This window comes from Hylobates moloch, unplaced genomic scaffold, assembly GCF_009828535.3.
Source record: "Hylobates moloch isolate HMO894 unplaced genomic scaffold, HMol_V3 SCAFFOLD_13, whole genome shotgun sequence".
In the NCBI taxonomy this organism is placed as follows: domain Eukaryota; kingdom Metazoa; phylum Chordata; class Mammalia; order Primates; family Hylobatidae; genus Hylobates; species Hylobates moloch.
The window spans coordinates 48,965,823-48,982,861 of record NW_026652288.1 but is presented as its reverse complement, the minus strand read 5'-3'; the positions used below and the strand labels follow the sequence as shown (position 1 = coordinate 48,982,861).

Here is a 17,039-nt window from a genome sequence, read left to right as displayed (position 1 = left end):
AACAGTGGTTACCAGAGGCTGACTGAGAAGGGTTGGGAGTAGGTGGATAGGGAGAGGCTGGTTAATGGGTACAAGATTACAGTTAGATAGGAGGAATAAGTTGTAGTGTTCCACAGCATAGTAGAATGACTGTAGTTAACAATAATTTATTGTATATTTCAAAATCGCTAGAAGAGATTATTTTGAATGTTCCCAATACAAAGAAATGATAAATGTTTGCCGGGCGCGGTGGCTCATGCCTGTAATCCTAGCACTTTGGGAGGCCGAGGCAGACGGATCATGAGGTCAGGAGATCGAGACCATCCTGGCTAACACGGTGAAACCCCATCTCTACTAAAAATACAAAAAATTAGCTGGGCGTGGTGGCGGGCGCCTGTAGTCCCAGCTACTGGGAGGCTGAGGCAGGAGAATCTCTTGAACCCAGGAGGTGGAGGTTGCAGTGAGCCGAGATCATGCCACTGCACTCCAGCCTGGGCAACAGAGTAAGACTCTGTGTCCAAAAAAAAGAAGAAAAAAAGATAAATGTTTGAGGTGACAGATATGCCAGTTATCCCAATTTGATCATTACATGTCACATACATGTATGAAAATATCATATGTATCTCATAAACATGTATAATTATTATGTATCAATTATCAATTAAAATTTGAAAAAAAAGAAAGCGGTTGGAGGATCATTCCTCTCCCAGATGTTAAACCGTTTCCCCAAGGGTCTTTGGGTGGATAGGGACCATGGTGTTCATTTCATCCCTAAAATACAAGAGTTTACAGAGCCTGAGTAAAATGCAGTAGATTGATTTAGTCAAGGCCCAGCTTTGGCATGGCAGGGTTAGGGGTGAATAGTAATTACCAGCTTCCTAGAGATACCTTCTCCTGTCTCCCTGCTCAATAGCAGCAAGATACATCAAATATACAATACACTGTTTCTCTCCACTTTTTTCTCTCCTCTCACAAATGTCTCTTAAGAGCTATCTTTAAATGAAGTACCACTCTGTTTTCCAATTTTTTTTCTTCGGTAGAAACAAGATCTTTATAACCTGTTCTTCATTACAAGCACATAAACAAACAAACCCAAATTTGGTGTTCTCTTTTTTTTACTCTTCTTTATTTTCTTCTCTGTTCTTTTATTCTTTTTCTCTTCTCAGAATTACTCTATCAGTGATGGGCTTTCTAGACCTCTCTTGGTATCTCAGCATAGAGAGACAGAGAGACAAAATAATCAGTAAACCAGGCTAGGGCTGGAGGTCAAAATACAAGTAAAGGTCAATGAAAACTGCCCTCTCCCCACATTGGCAGATCTAAGGGCTCTCATTTCTGTCATGCCAGCCCACCAGTTTCCCCCAAACCAAAGCAGATAGTTCATAAAAAGCAAAAAATCCCCTTGTCTGATAAACAGCACTTACATCCGCCTGCCAAATGGAAAGGTTAAACCACAGTCTGGGCCCCAGACTCTGAGATCCTGCAGTGGGGCCTACCTGTCTGCTAGGGATGATCCCCTACAAAGTCCCTGGGTCCTCACTTCCTTTGAGCAGCAATTTGGCCATCTTGAACAAACCCACCACCAGTCTGAAGCCACATGCCCTAGGATTCCCTTGCCCCCATAACTGCACATTACCCTTCATCATCAAATATGGTTCATCTGTCCACGGTTGCAGTTGAAGTTGGGGAATGAAAGACAAGCAGAAGAACTCAATTTAGCAACATCCTTTCCTCCCCATGCCAGTGTATACTTGCTCTTGGCTGAATCTGCAGAGCCAGGGCACAGCAAGAAATAGCTCTGATGCCATCTTTCCGCTCTCCTCCGCAGTCTCCTCTCCTACAGTGGGCAAGCCCTACAAGTGTAACTACTGTGGCCGGAGCTACAAACAGCAGAGTACCCTGGAGGAGCACAAGGAGCGGTGCCATAACTACCTACAGAGTCTCAGCACTGAAGCCCAAGCTTTGGCTGGCCAACCAGGTAGGGCTGTTGATGTACTACTGGGAAGTTAAAAGGGGATGGTGAGAGAGAGTGCTGGACAAGGGTGACTCCAGTATCTCCCGCACTGAGGGATGAAGTCTGTGGAACAGGGGATGGTTACCCCAGTAAATCTGCCAAACACCCCATTCTAGGTACCCCAGTTGGTGGAGAACCTTGTCTGTGGTGGGTGCTTTAGGGAGATCGAGAGGTAGGGGAAGTTTGGGTCTATATCCTTGGCCTAATGGGAGAGAGAGAACACAAGAAGTATAAAACCAAGGGCCAGGCCGGGCACGGTGGCTCACGCTTGTAATCCCAGCACTTTGGGAGGCCGAGGCGGGCGGATCACGAGGTCAGGAGATCGAGACCACGGTGAAACCCTGTCTCTACTAAAAATACAAAAAATTAGCCGGGCGTGGTGGCGGGCGCCTGTAGTCCCAGCTACTCGGAGAGGCTGAGGCAGGAGAATGGCGTGAACCCGGGACGCGGAGCTTGCAGTGAGCCAAGATCACGCCACTGCACTCCAGCCTGGGTGACAGAGCGAGACTCCGTCTCAAGGAAAAAAAAAAAAAAAAAAACCAAGGGCCAGATGTGTATGATTGTCCCCAAATGATCTGAAATGTTGTTGGAGTGAGCTTTAGGTAGGGTAAACAGAGCCCAGTTTCCCAGGCATCTGGTATGTCCTTCCTTGGCTACTGACCTGCTGGTTTTCTCCAGGCAAAGGCTGTGGGGCCAATGCTACCCCTACTCAACTGCTACTACCTGTCTCCACCTTCTTCCCACTAGGTGACGAAATACGTGACCTGGAGATGGTGCCAGACTCCATGCTGCACTCATCCTCTGAGCGGCCAACTTTCATCGATCGTCTGGCCAATAGCCTCACCAAACGCAAGCGTTCCACACCCCAGAAGTTTGTAGGTAAGAATCCAGTTGGAAAGAGGTATCAGCTTTAAGTCACAGCTCAAATAAATCTGAGCTGTGTGGTCTGGAGATCTGGTTTAGGGAAAGAAAGCAGTCTGGTGGGCTGGGCGCAGTGGCTCACGCCTGTAATCCCAGCACTTTGGGAGGCCAAGGCGGGTGGATCAAGAGGTCAGGAGATCAAGACCATCCCATACTAACAAACAAAAAATTAGACACCGTTGCCTGACCTGTCCTTACAATACCACAAGAGTCAGAGGAGGAGAATGTGCGAACTGTCTGCAAAGGAAAGAAAGAAAGCAATCTGGTGGCCTCTGATACCGAAAATCTATCCTCAGGACAGGGGGAAAGTAAAGAGGGAGGATGTACTCAAAGAGAGTGGAGAAGGGTTGGCACTGAAGACTCTTGTGGTAGTTGTAAGGGACAGGGTCGAGGCATCGGGCTGTCTCAGTTTTTTGTGTGTTTGTTTGTTTTTGAGATGGAGTCTCGCTCTGTCGCCCAGGCTAGAATGCAGTGGCATGATCTTGGCTCACTACAACCTCTGTCTCCCAGGTTCACGCCATTCGCCTGCCTCAGCCTCCTGAGTAGCTGGGACTACAGACGCCTGCCACCATGCCCAGCTAATTTTTTTTATTTTTATTTTTAGTAGAGACGGGGTTTCACTGTGTTAGCCAGGATGGTCTTGATCTCCGGACCTCATGATCCGCCCGCCTGGGCCTCCCAAAGTGCTAGGATTACAGGCGTGAGCCACCGCACCCAGCCCGGGCTATCTCAGTTTTTAAGAATAACAAGAACTTCAGTCTGTGCGGGCCCTTAGAGAGTCAGAGAGAGGAAATAAGTATGTGGTTCCCCCTATCCCCAGCACTAGTCATTAGCTCTCTAAGGACCTGGAGCTTTATGGAGAGTAATAAAATGAAGTATTAAAAATCAATAGGCTGGGATTGAGTCCTTCTCTAAGATTATAGCCTAGAGTCAGGGAGCAGTCCCACAAAGGACCTGACCCTGCGAAAGTAAATGCTGCGTAGTAAATAATGTTACACCCAGCCCCACAGGTAAGAAAACAAAGAAGTAATCCTGAGGAGAGTGTAGGAATTCTCCAAACCCAGCCCTGCTGAGTTCCTCTTCTCCACAGGCGAAAAGCAGATGCGCTTCAGCCTCTCAGACCTCCCCTATGACGTGAACTCGGGTGGCTATGAAAAGGATGTGGAGTTGGTGGCACACCACAGCCTAGAGCCTGGCTTTGGAAGTTCCCTGGCCTTTGTGGGTGCAGAGCATCTGCGTCCCCTCCGCCTTCCACCCACCAATTGCATCTCAGAACTCACGCCTGTCATCAGCTCTGTCTACACCCAGATGCAGCCCCTCCCTGGTCGACTGGAGCTTCCAGGATCCCGGGAAGCAGGTGAGGGACCTGAGGACCTGGCTGATGGAGGTCCCCTCCTCTACCGGGCCCGAGGCCCCCTGACTGACCCTGGGGCATCCCCCAGCAATGGCTGCCAGGACTCCACAGACACAGAAAGCAACCACGAAGATCGGGTTGCAGGGGTGGTATCCCTCCCTCAGGGTCCCCCACCCCAGCCACCTCCCACCATTGTGGTGGGCCGGCACAGTCCTGCCTACGCCAAAGAGGACCCCAAGCCACAGGAGGGGTTATTGCGGGGCACCCCAGGCCCCTCCAAGGAAGTGCTTCGGGTGGTGGGCGAGAGTGGTGAGCCTGTGAAGGCCTTCAAGTGTGAGCACTGCCGTATCCTCTTCCTGGACCACGTCATGTTCACTATCCACATGGGCTGCCATGGCTTCAGAGACCCTTTTGAGTGCAACATCTGTGGTTATCACAGCCAGGACCGGTACGAATTCTCTTCCCACATTGTCCGGGGGGAGCATAAGGTGAGCTAGCAACCTCTCCCTCTCCCCTCAGTCCACCACTCCACTGCCCTGCCTACAGGCATTGATCCCTGTCCCCACCATTTCCCAAGGAGTTTTGCTTTGTAGCCCTCACTACTGGCCACCTGACCTCACACCTGACCCTGACCCCTCCTCACCTATTCTCCTCCTCTATCCTGACCGATTTAAGCATTGTGATGAAACAGATTTTTTGCTGATGTTTTTCCTTTTTATCTTCTCTCATCCCAGCATACTGAGTTATTTATTAATTAGTTGATTTATTTTTGCCTTTTTAAATTTTAACTTATATCAGTCACTTGCCACTCCCCCACCCTCCTGTCCACAGCTCCTTTCCACTTTAGGCCAATTTTTCTCTCTTAGATCTTCCAGCAGCCCCAGGGGTAGGAAGCTCCTCTTAGTACCAAGAGACTTCAAGCTTCTTGCTTTAAGTCCTCACCCTTTACATTATCTTAATTCTTCAGTTTTGATACTGATACCTCCCCCCGGCCCTACCTTAGCTCTGTGGCATTATATCTCCTCTCTGGGACTCTTCAACCTGGTACTCCATACCTCTTGTGCCCTCTCACTTTAGGCAGCTTGCACTATTCTTGAATGAATGAAGAATTATTTCCTCATTTGGAAGTAGGAGGGACTGAAGAAATTCTCCCCAGGCACTGTGGGACTGAGAGTCCTATTCCCCTAGTAATAGGTCATATTCCCCTAGTAATATGAGTTCTCAAAGCCTACATTCAGGATCTCCCTCTAGGATGTGATAGATCTGGTCCCTGTCCTTGAACTACCCCTCCACACGCTCTAGTCCCTTCAACCTACCGGTCTATTAAGTGGTGGCTTTTCTCTCCTTGGAGTGCCCCAATTTTATATTCTCAGGGGCCAAGGCTAGGTCTGCAACCCTCTGTCTCTGACACATTGGGAGCCACAGGTGCCTAATTGGGAACCAGGGCATGGGAAAGGAGTGGGTCAAAATTCTTCTCTTTCTCCTCCACCTCTCAAACTTCTTCACTATAGTGACCTTCCTAGGCTCTCATCCCATGAGAAACTAGTGGGTTGCTGCCTGATGACAAGGGGTTGTTTCAGCCCCTCAGTCATGCTGCCTTCTGCTGCTCCCTCCCAGCAGGATTCACCCTCTCATTCCCGGGCTCCTGGGCCCTGTTCTTAGGATCAGTGGCAGGGAGAAACGGGTCTCTCTTTTCTGTCTTCTAATTTTCAGTATAACCAAAAATTATCCCAGCATGAGCATGGGCACGTGCCCTTCACCCCATTCCACCCTTGTTCCAGTAAGACTGGATGGGTGCAACTGAACTGGGGTCATCCTTTACTACCCCCTTCTACACTCAGCTCCCAGACACAGGGTAGGAGGGGGTACTGCTGGCTACTGCAGAGACCCCTGGCTATTTGAGTAACCTAGGATTAGTGAGAAGGGGCAGAAGGAGATACAACTCCACTGCAAGTGGAGGTTTCTTTCTACAAGAGTTTTCTGCCCGAGGCCACAGCCATCCCACTCTCTGCTTCCTTGAGATTCAAACCAAAGGCTGTTTTTCTATGTTTAAAGAAAAAAAAAAGTAAAAACCAAACATAACACCTCACAAGTTGTAACTCTTGGTCCTTCTCTCTCTCCTTTTTTTCTCTTCCCTTCCTTCTCCTTCCATCTTTCTTTCCACATGTCCTTTCCTTATTGGCTCTTTTACCTCCTACTTTTCTTACTCCCTATCAGGGATATTTTGGGGGGGATGGTAAAGAGTGGGCTAAGGAACAGACCCTGGGATTAGGGCCCTAAGGGCCCTGAGAGGAGTCTACCTTGCCTTCTTATGGGAAGGGAGACCCTAAAAAACTTTCTCCTCTTTGTCCTCCTTTTTCTCCCCCACTCTGAGGTTTCCCCAAGAGAACCAGATTGGCAGGGAGAAGCATTGTGGGGTGATTGTTCCTCCTTGACAATGTAGCAATAAATAGATGCTGCCAAGGGCAGAAAATGGGGAGGTTAGCTCAGAGCAGAGTGGTCTCTAGAGAAAGGAAGAATCCTCAACGGCACCCTGGGGTGCTAGCTCCTTTTTAGAATGTCAGCAGAGCTGAGATTAATATCTGGGCTTTTCCTGAACTATTCTGGTTATTGAGCCCTTCCTGTTAGATCTACCCCCTCCCACCTCTTCTGTGTCTGCTGTGTGTTTGGTGACACTTCATAAGGACTAGTCCCTTCTCGGGTATCAGAGCCTTAGGGTGCCCCCATCCCCTTCCCCAGTCAACTGTGGCACCTGTAACCTCCCGGAACATGAAGGACTATGCTCTGAGGCTATACTCTGTGCCCATGAGAGCAGAAACTGGAAGGGCAAGACCAGGTGCTAAGGAGGGGAGAGGGGGCATCCTGTCTCTCTCCAGACCATCACTGCACTTTAACCAGGGTCTTAGGTACAAAATCCTACTTTTCAGAGCCTTCCAGCTCTGGAACCTCAAACATCCTCATGCTCTCTCCCAGCTCCTTTTGCATAAAAAAAAAGTAAAGAAAAAGAAAAAAAAAATACACACACACTGAAACCCACATGGAGAAAAGAGGTGTTTCGTTTTATATTGCTATTCAAAATCAATACCACAAACAAAATATTTCTAAGTAGACACTTTTCCAGACCTTTGTTTTTTTGTGTCAGTGTCCAAGCTGCAGATAGGATTTTGTAATACTTCTGGCAGCTTCTTTCCTTGTGTACATAATATATATATATATATATATATATATATTTTTAATCAGAAGTTATGAAGAACAAAAAGAAAAAATAAACACAGAAGCAAGTGCAATACCACCTCTCTTCTCCCTCTCTCCTAGGGTTTCCTTTGTAGCCTATGTTTGGTGTCTCTTTTGACCTTTACCCCTTCACCTCCTCTCTTCTTCTGATTCCCCTCCCCCCCCTTTTTAAAGAGTTTTTCTCCTTTCTCAAGGGGAGTTAAACTAGCTTTTGAGACTTATTGCAAAGCATTTTGTATATGTAATATATTGTAAGTAAATATTTGTGTAACGGAGATATACTACTGTAAGTTTTGTACTGTACTGGCTGAAAGTCTGTTATAAATAAACATGAGTAATTTAACACCTCTGGTTGTTTTTGCAGACTTCCTTTGCCTTGCTTTTCTACTAAGAGGGAGGGGTCCTCCTTGCAGTATGTTATACCAACTACTGAACAGTTTAGGAGGTGAATAAAAATGAATTTTCAGCCTAGACTGGGAAATGGAGGAGATTTTCCTACCAGGAAGGAGTGCCTTCAGGATAGGAGAGAAAGTCTGACTTGCCTGTCTACCCAAAGTAGAAATTAATCAAAGGTTTGTTGAGTACCTACTGTGCACAAAACACATTCTATGCCCAGGGTGAAATAATGTGAATGATGATAATCATAGGGTCTACCACTGCTTGAGCATCTCATAAATGCTAAGTACTCACTGAGTTGTAGAAACACCTACAAAAGGATGATCACAATTATTGGTGAAAAAAATAAAAGCCCAAGAGAGAATAAATATCTTGTCCAAGGCTCATCAGCCAGTAAGTGACAGAACCAGAATTTGAACCCAGGGGTGTGTGATCCAAAGCATGTGCTCATCCCTTTATGCCAGGGAATGCAGCCAGTGAAACCCCTAAGTTAGAAAAATCCAAAGTAGGAACATCAATTTGTTTCTGTCTTAAATAGTAACTATTTTCTGTTCTCCTCACTCTGAACTTTTTTCTGTTCTCTTCCATCTACCTCATTGCTATTCCATATGGTAATATCTGCCTTCTGTTTTCCACGAGATTACAGTGAAGTGAAAATTAGAGACACTCCTATCTAGAGTCTATTATTTTCCATGTCCCATTGAAACTGGCAAATTCAAAGTCAAAACAGACAGGAAAGCTGGGAGTGGTGGAGGACACCTGTCATCCCAGCTACTTGGGAGGATCACTTGAGCCTAGGAGTTTGAGAACAGCCTCAGCAACACAGGGCAACACCATCTCTACAAGAAATTTTAAAATTAGCTAGGCATGGTGGTGCATGCCTGTAGTCCCAGCTACTTGGAAAGCTGAGACAGCAGGATCACTTGAGCCCAGGAGGTCAAGGCTGCACTGAACTGTGATCATGCCACTGCAGCCTCCAGACCCATCTTAGAAAAAAAGGGGCTGGGCACAGTGGCTCACGCCTGTAATCCTAGCACTCTGGGAGGCTGAGGCAGGCGGATCACAAGGTCAGGAGATCAAGACCATCTGGCCAACATGGTGAAACTCTGTCTCTACTAAAATATAAAAAATTAGCTGGGCATGGTGGTGCGTGCCTATAGTGCCAGCTACTTGGGAGGCTGAGGCAGGAGAATCGCTTGAACCCAGGAGGCGGAGGTTGCAGTGAGCCGAGATCGCACCACTGCACTCTAGCCTGGGCAACAGAGCAAGACTCCATCTCAAAAAAAAAGGCTGGGCGCAGTGGCTCACGCCTGTAATCCTAGCACTTTGGGAGGCCAAGTCGGGTGGATATCCTGAGCTTAGGGGTTTGAGACCAGATTGGGCAACATGGCGAAACCCTGTCTCTACTAAAAATACAAAAATCAGCTGGGGCCGGGTGCAGTGGCTCACGCCTATAATCCCAGCACTTTGGGAGGCTGAGGCGGATGGATCATGAGGCCAAGAGATTGAGACCATCCTGGCCAACATGGTGAAACCCTGTCTCTACTAAAAATACAAAAATTAGCTGGGCATGGTGGTGCCCACCTGTAGTCCCACCTACTCGGGAGGCTGAGGCAGGACAATCGCTTGAACCCGGGAGGCAGAGGTTGCTGTGAGCTGAGATGGCGCCACTGCACTCCAGCCTGGGTGACAGAGCAAGAGTCTGTCTCAAAAATAAAAATAAAAAAAGAAAAAGAAAATAAGAAAATAAGAAAACAGATTTTAGCCCCAAGAAGTGGGTTAAAGGTTAAAAGAAACCATGATGGGTTGCCGGAGAGAAGGTGAACCTGGTGTGTTCAAACTCTAGAGTGAGTCATGAATGAAGAATGGTTTCCATCTGTACCATCCTGGGTCTGAATGCTAGAAGGCTCCCTTGCCACCCTAGTGTCTTCAACTTTGGAGACAACTGGGTGGTTGGCTGTCTGTGGACAGCCATTCCTGCTCAAGGCTGAAGCTTGCTTGCTTTTTTTTTTTTTTGAGACAGAGTTTTGCTCTATTGCCCAGACTGTAGCACAGTAGCCCAATCTCGGCTCACTGCAACTTCTGTCTCCCAGGTGCAAGCAATTCTCCTGTCTCAGTCTCCCGAGTAGCTGGGATTACAGGTGTGCGCCACCAGGCCTAATTTTTGTATTTTTAGTAGAGATGGGGTGTTACCATGTTGACCAGGCTGGTCTCGAACTCCTGACCTCAGGTGATCCGCCTGCCTTGGCCTCCCAAAGTGTTGGGATTACAGGCGTGAGCCACTGCACCCAGCCTAAGGCTTAAGTCTTTCTGATGGCTCTTCAGAGGTAAATAGAGCTTACACATAATCTTTCAATTAGGGGTCAGATTCACTAATGAGTGGTGAAATAATTTTCGTGGTTTTTGATCAGCATTTATTAAAATAAAATAGAGAACAGAAAGGTTAAGTAAAAATAAAATAAAGAATAGAACATACCAGCACACCTATGACAAGGGTAAGTATCGTTTCATGAAGCTTGTGTTTCAGTTTTGCATGTGCATGTAATCGTGTGTGTGTGTGTACTGGGTACCAATGTAAAATGTATTCGTGCTATGGATCTGGGTGAAAAACGTTTAAGTCATTAGTCCAGGCTATTCCTCCATCCATTTGTTAGGTGACATACAGCATAGTACAGTGGAGCCAGAATACCTACTGCACCTCAGTTCTTCAATCTTTTTTTTAAATTGATTTATTTATTTTTGAGACAGTTTCAATCTTGTTACCCAGGCTAGAGTGCAGTGGCGCGATCTTGGCTCACTGGAACCTCCGCCTCCCAGGTTCAAGATTCTCCTGTCTCAGCCTCCTGAGTACCTGGGATTACAGGTGCCCGCCACCAGGCCGAGCTAAATTCTTCAATCTTTAAAGTGAGGATAATAATAGTAGCTACCTATAGGCTTGCTCAAAGTTAAATGAGTTAATACTTATAAAGGCGCTTACCACTGTGCCAGAGATAAAAAGATGAATGAGAAATAGCCCCAGCCTCAATGCACTTCATTGTGGGATTTTCTCCATATTGGAAGGAGGTATTCACAAAATGCTTGTTTCCTCTCAGGCCTTCTTCTTCGTAATCCTACACCTACCTAGTAGCAGGACTGTCAGAGAAACGAGCCCAGGGCGTCCCCCGGTGGCGCAGCGCCGCCTTCGGTCTAAGGACTTGGGGCTGGGCGGGGGTGGGGGAGAAGGAGGGGCCTCTTGGCTTCGCACTACAATTCCCACCAAGCAACTCTCCCTCTCTGGCCTCTAATAACGAGTGCGCCTTGTGGTCCAGCGTCCGGCAACTTCCACGCCTAGCGTCGCCTAAACCGGAAAACTGCATCGTCCAGAATTGCGTCCGAGTCGGCGCGGCGCAAGGCTTGCTGGGAGACACCTAACCTCGATTTTCTTCCGCCAGCCGGCTAAATAGTCCCATGTGCACTTTGTTCCATGGATAAATAAACACTAGGAACGCATTTCCACCCTAGATTTCAGCAGAAATGCTGAATATAAAGGAATATTTGAGTAAAGTGAGTTGCCGTTCTTGAAGCCCGTCTCCTAACGATTCTCCCAGTGTGCGCGTAGGGATCTCATGCTACATAAGAGGGCCCTGCCACACACCGCTTCCTCTCTCCGGTCCGTGCCTCCAAAATGGTGAGTTTTGCTGCGTGGGGAGGTTGGGGGTTCGGGTGCAGACTCTGGGATTGTGGGGATTTGAGAGCCTGGAGCACGGCTGAGGAGTGGACCTAGTGTACCTTTCATTTGCTCTGGGGGTTGGCGGGATTTGCAGAGAAACAGGAGATCCGAGCGGCGCCTTCCTGGAGGCTGCCGGTGCGGCTTGTGGCCGGAAAGGGGCTGAGGCTGGGTAAGTTGCGCCGTCTTCCTAACAGGTTTCCCATCCTGTTGCAGACAAAGAAAAGAAGGAACAATGGTCGTGCCAAAAAGGGCCGCGGCCACGTGCAGCCTATTCGCTGCACTAACTGTGCCCGATGCGTGCCCAAGGACAAGGCCATTAAGAAATTCGTCATTCGAAACATAGTGGAGGCCGCAGCAGTCAGGGACATTTCTGAAGCGAGCGTCTTCGATGGTAAGTGGGTCACCGGCGCGAACTGCGTGAGGATCCCAGTACCTTAAAGCCTTCACCCAACCTCGCCCTTCTGCAGGCTCTGTTCTTTGGAGCCTCTCAGGCAGTTTCCACGTATTTAAGGTTGTTGCTGGTAGAAGAGAATTCTCGTTTGTCGTTTTGATTCTTTTCTGGGCAGAGGGTGACTTTTTGTGATAGAGTGCATAGCATTTACTCTGAGGTAAAGGTTTGCCTGTTTCGGTTATGAGATTCCAAAAACTAGAAACTTGGTAAATTTGACAATTCTTGTACTATTGATTATTTGAGTACTTGTGAAAATATACAGATGAGGAAGAATGTCTTCAACGTTTCGAGAATGGAGGCCGTCTAGTTCAGTGTGCAAGGATGATGTTTGGAGCAATAAGAACGTCGCTTTGTTTTTTTCCTTACTTTTATAGAAAGAGCAAGGTTCAGGGTAGGCATTAGGGCGGGTGTAGCTGTAGAAGGAACTGGATTATTGGTTTATTGCATCTAGAGTGTCAGCCTGGTCCTTGTGTCAAGATGAACTCACGTGAGATGTTAATTCACTTGTAAAACTGAGGGTTATACATATGTGCTCAGGTATTGGGCTGAACAGGTGCTTTGGGGGTGCTTTTATGTGCCTGACAGGCATTTAAATAGGTTTAGTTTTAATTGACGTAAACATGTAAGATGCTATTCATTAATGTAACAAAAAAGCAAGATAGGTATATAATACCAGTATAACTCTATTTTCTATTCCTTAGCCTATGTGCTTCCCAAGCTGTATGTGAAGCTACATTACTGCGTGAGTTGTGCAATTCACAGCAAAGTAGTCAGGAATCGATCTCGTGAAGCCCGCAAGGACCGAACACCCCCACCCCGATTTAGACCTGCGGTGAGTATTTTAAAAGGGGAATGGAAGCCAGGGGAGTGATGGTTAAAAACATTTCATCCCGGCCGGGCGCGGTGGCTCAAGCCTGTAATCCCAGCACTTTGGGAGGCCGAGGTGAGCGGATCACGAGGTCAGGAGATCGAGACCATCCTGGCTAACACGGTGAAACCCCGTCTCCACTAAAAAAATACAAAAAATTAGCCAGGCGCGGTGGCGGGCTCCTGTAGTCCCAGCTACTCGGGAGGCTGAGGCAGGAGAATGGCATGAACCCGGGAGGCGGAGCTTGCAGTGAGCCGAGATCGCGCCACTGCACTCCAGCCTGGGGGACAGAGAAAGACTCCGTCTCAAAAAAAAAAAAAGTTGCATCCTCCTGTGGTGCAGGGGGTATCAAATTAAGGTCTGTGCCTCAGGTTAAGCTGTAAGGCAGGTGAGACCCACACCTGAACATGCTTAGAGACACTGCAAAGCACTGTTAGAATCAGAATTGGTTTTTAGGATGCAGAGTAGTGTTCTCCCTCCACCTCTACCAGCTTCCCATGCGTAGCCTGAATACATCAGTTAGTGAGAGGATGGTGGTCAAGTTCTTTTTGGGGGAAGGGAGTCTTGGATCCATGGGTTTTAATTTACTCTTTTGTTTCTTTGCCTTTTAGGGTGCTGCCCCACGTCCCCCACCAAAGCCCATGTAAGGAGCTGAGTTCTTAAAGACTGAAGACAGACTATTCTCTGGAGAAAAATAAAATGGAAATTGTACTTAATATTGCTTGTTAAGTGTATCTGTGCCAGATAGGGTGGGGATTTTGTGTGTGAGACCAAGTGTGAAGTGACACGTATTATTTTCATGGGGAAGAAAGCTTATTCATGTAATTTAATTTTTTTCTTTTTTTTTTTTTGAGACGGAGTCTTCATCGCCCAGGCTGAAGTGCAGTGGCATGATCTCAGCTCACTGCAACCTCCGTCTCCTGGGTTCAAGTGATTCTCCTGCCTCGGTTTCTTGAGTAGCTGGGATTACAGGTGTCTGCCACCACACCCGGCTAATTTTTGTATTTTTGGTAGAGATGGCGTTTCACTATGTTGTCCGTGCTGGTCTTGAACTTCTGACCTCAGTTAATCCACCGGCCTTGGCCTCCCAAAGTGCTGGGATTACAGGCTTGAGCCGCCTTGCCTAGCTATTTATGTAAATTAAACCTTAATTGTGGTCGTGTCCTTGGCCCCACAATTTGCATAGCTGTGTGAAATAAAGGGAGATTAGGCATCTGTGAATTTTGGATTTAACCACATCAAGTTTAAGTTGGCATCCTAAAAATGGGTAAACATTAGGAGAATGAGGAAAAGCTACTGAGTGAGGAACACATTGGGAAGTGACCTAAACTGAGGTGTTTATACCCCTGGAGGGGGAATTTGAATAGTGGATGTATGACTTGGTTAGCTTCGGAGCATAAAAGGATTAATGTTCAGATGCTCATCCTACCTTGGAAAAGACACTAAAGGCATTTCTAGAAACATGAGACATCCCGGAAAGTATGGAGAAAGGCTCTACCTTATTTTTGTCTGTGTGACAATAGTTTTATTTGTCCTAGAATTCAGGAAAAAAATTATTTGGGAGTAAATTGTTACTGACTTCGCCAGTGAAAGGTAACTCCTGTATAGCTTGGAGATTTTAGACACTTGGGAGTCACCTGCACCCCTGCCCCATTTCAAGCAGTTCTGCCTCAACCTCCCAAATAGCTGGGATTACAAGCATGCATGAGCTAGTTTTATTTTTTTGGTAGAGATGGAGTTTTACCATGTTGGCCAGGCTGGTCTCAAATTCCTGACCTCAGGTGATCCACCCTCCTCGGCCTCCCAAAGTGCTGGGATTATAGGTGTGAGCCACCGCACCCAGCTTAAGGAAGGGATAGAGTATTTCAGAATGTGGAGGTTACCCTGTTAATTGGAATGCACTCCCCAACAGAAATCCGAGACAGGAACTGCTGACCTGACTTGACTGTCAGTACACCAGTGTTTGTACTGGAATAGCCGTGGCAGATCCTGAGTCTGTAAGAGCACTGGGTGTAGGCGATAGTCTACATCCTTCAGGGAGGCTCAAGACATCTTGCCCCTTGTAACCTGATCACACCAAGGGTAAACAGGAAGTGATAGAAGAAAATTAGAAGTCCAAGGCAAAAATGGGTACTGAATCTGAGTGATCCCAAAGTCCAGCTTGCTCAACAGAACCAGATTCAAATAGTAAATCGTGGTTGTGGGTGTACTTACAGAGCTGAGCCAAGATTCCTCTTGAAGTGTCTAAACTCACAACATACTCTGCATTGTAAGTGCAGAGTATGTTGTTTGATTGTCTCCATGGATTCTACTTTCAAGAACCTAGGTGGTAAGAATTGACTTAGTTTTTTGTCTTGATAATCCCAAACTTGTTTTTGAGATGGAGTCTCTCTTTGTTACCCAGGCTGGAGTGCAGTAGCCCGATCTCGGCTGACTGCAACCACCTCCCAGGTTCGAGTGATTCTCCTGCCTCAGCCTACAGTAGCTGGGATTACAGATGCCTGCCACCATGCCCGGCTAATTTTTGTATTTTTAGTAGTGATGGGGTTTCACCATGTTGGCCAGGCTGGTTTAGAACTCCCGATCTCAAGGGATCAGCCCACTTCAGCCTCCCAAAGTGCTGGGATTATAGGCGTGAGCCACCATGCCTGGCCAGGAATCTGCATTTTAATAGTGTCCCAAGTGATTCTGATGCAACTGGTCTGCGGACTATACTGCAGAGCAGATGGTGAAGAGAATGTTGAGTTTGGAGGATTTTGCTGATGATGAATCCTGGGTTCCAGAAAGCTATGAAAGGGTTTCAGGAGATGGAGAAGAGTGCAAATGGGGTCAGAAAGGACTGCATGAGAACCAGAATCTGAGAGACGTGGAATGAGCTGGAGGCCTGGGCTTCTGGTGGTGACTGTGCACGAACAGGTGCAACTGAGCCATGGTGAACATCATGCTCACAAGCCAAGTGTGCAGTGTGAGCTGGAGTCCCAACTCACTATCTACAGGTCCAGGGACCCTGACTTCACAGCTGCCTCCCAAGGCTATTTTCCTAACCTTTTCTCTCTACTCTCTTAGATCAGTGTTGCACTCATCATTTCTGAAATATGAGAATGTGTGGGAAGGCAGCAAGGTGAGATAGGCCCAGAAACATTGGGAGGAGTGCGGGGAGCACTAGGAGAGGAGGAGATTGATTGGGGTGGGGAGCAGGAATACAGTCTCCCTGCCACATCCCTGGACCCCAGAAAGAAGTCCTGAAGACACATCCTTTTTTCTAGTATAATGCACTATTTACCCTGATCCAGGCAGTCTGAAAGGTGACTTCCGGATCAGGCGCCCTGGCTCACAGCTGTAATCCCAACACTTTGGGAGCCTGAGGCGGGTGGATCACCTAAGTAAGGTCAGGAGTTTGAGACCAGCCTAACCAACACGGGGAAACCCCACCTCTACTAAAAAATACAAAATGAGCCGGGCGTGATGGCACGCGCCTATAATCCCAGCTACTTGGGAAGCTGAGGCAGGAGAATAATTTGAACCTGGGAGCGGAGGTTGCAGTGAGCCAAGATCGTGCCACTGCACTCCAGCCTGGCGAAAGTGCGAAACTTTTTCTGAAAAAAAAAAAAAGAAAAAAAGAAAAAGAAAATTAGGTAACTTCCTCAGGCTCCAGTTAAAGATGATGTCATGAGTAGTAAGCCAGGCCTCATTGATGTTAGTACCTCGGGATGACCATAGAGGGCAGTGTCGTGCAGCAGTTAAGAGCCCAGCTTTGGAGTCTAACAGACGACGTAAGTTTGAATCCTTCCTTCACTCTGGTAGCTTTGGGTAAGTTACTCTATCCAAACCTCCAAAAATTCATTTAAAAACACTTCACAAGAACATTTTGAGAACTAAATGAAATAATCTTTGCAAAGGACTTTGCAAAGAACCTGCCAGATAGGCCAGGCATGGTGGCTCACTCCTGTAATCCCAGCACTTTGGGAGGCCGAGGTGGGCGGATCACGAGGTCAGGAGATCGAGACCATCCTGGCTAACACGGCGAAACTCCATCTCTACTAAAAAATACAAAAAAAAAAAATTAGCCGGGCGTGGTGGAGGGTACCTGTAGTCCCAGCTACTTGGGAGGCT

At 47.4% G+C, this 17,039-nt stretch overlaps 2 protein-coding genes across 16 annotated transcripts in view; both read left to right on the top strand.

Moving 5' to 3' along the window:
* IKZF4 (IKAROS family zinc finger 4) overlaps window positions 1–7,847 on the top strand; it is a 31,980-nt gene extending 24,133 nt beyond the window's left edge. For all 15 annotated transcript variants that reach the window (XM_032173428.2, XM_058426835.1, XM_058426841.1 and 12 more), the window contains 3 exons: window positions 1,808–1,957; window positions 2,741–2,872; window positions 4,005–7,847. In XM_032173428.2, the coding sequence (XP_032029319.1) occupies window positions 1,808–1,957; window positions 2,741–2,872; window positions 4,005–4,765 (1,043 nt within the window). In that variant the 3' untranslated portion in view covers window positions 4,766–7,847. The remainder of the gene's footprint in view (window positions 1–1,807; window positions 1,958–2,740; window positions 2,873–4,004) is intronic.
* Window positions 7,848–11,367: 3,520 nt separating this feature from the next.
* On the top strand, window positions 11,368–13,657 carry RPS26 (ribosomal protein S26). Its single transcript, XM_032173424.2, has 4 exons — window positions 11,368–11,565; window positions 11,821–11,998; window positions 12,760–12,890; window positions 13,538–13,657. The coding sequence occupies exons 1-4, from the start codon at window positions 11,563–11,565 to the stop codon at window positions 13,571–13,573; spliced, it is 348 nt and encodes a 115-aa protein (XP_032029315.1). The 5' UTR covers window positions 11,368–11,562; the 3' UTR covers window positions 13,574–13,657.
* The last annotated feature ends 3,382 nt before the right edge of the window (window positions 13,658–17,039 follow it).

Bases quoted from the DNA above. Each gene is read 5' to 3' on its own strand.
- RPS26 (XM_032173424.2), top strand. The intron at 11,999-12,759 runs GTAAGTGGGTCA...TCTATTCCTTAG, and splicing joins TGAAGCGAGCGTCTTCGATG to CCTATGTGCTTCCCAAGCTG. The intron at 12,891-13,537 runs GTGAGTATTTTA...TTTGCCTTTTAG, and splicing joins CACCCCGATTTAGACCTGCG to GGTGCTGCCCCACGTCCCCC.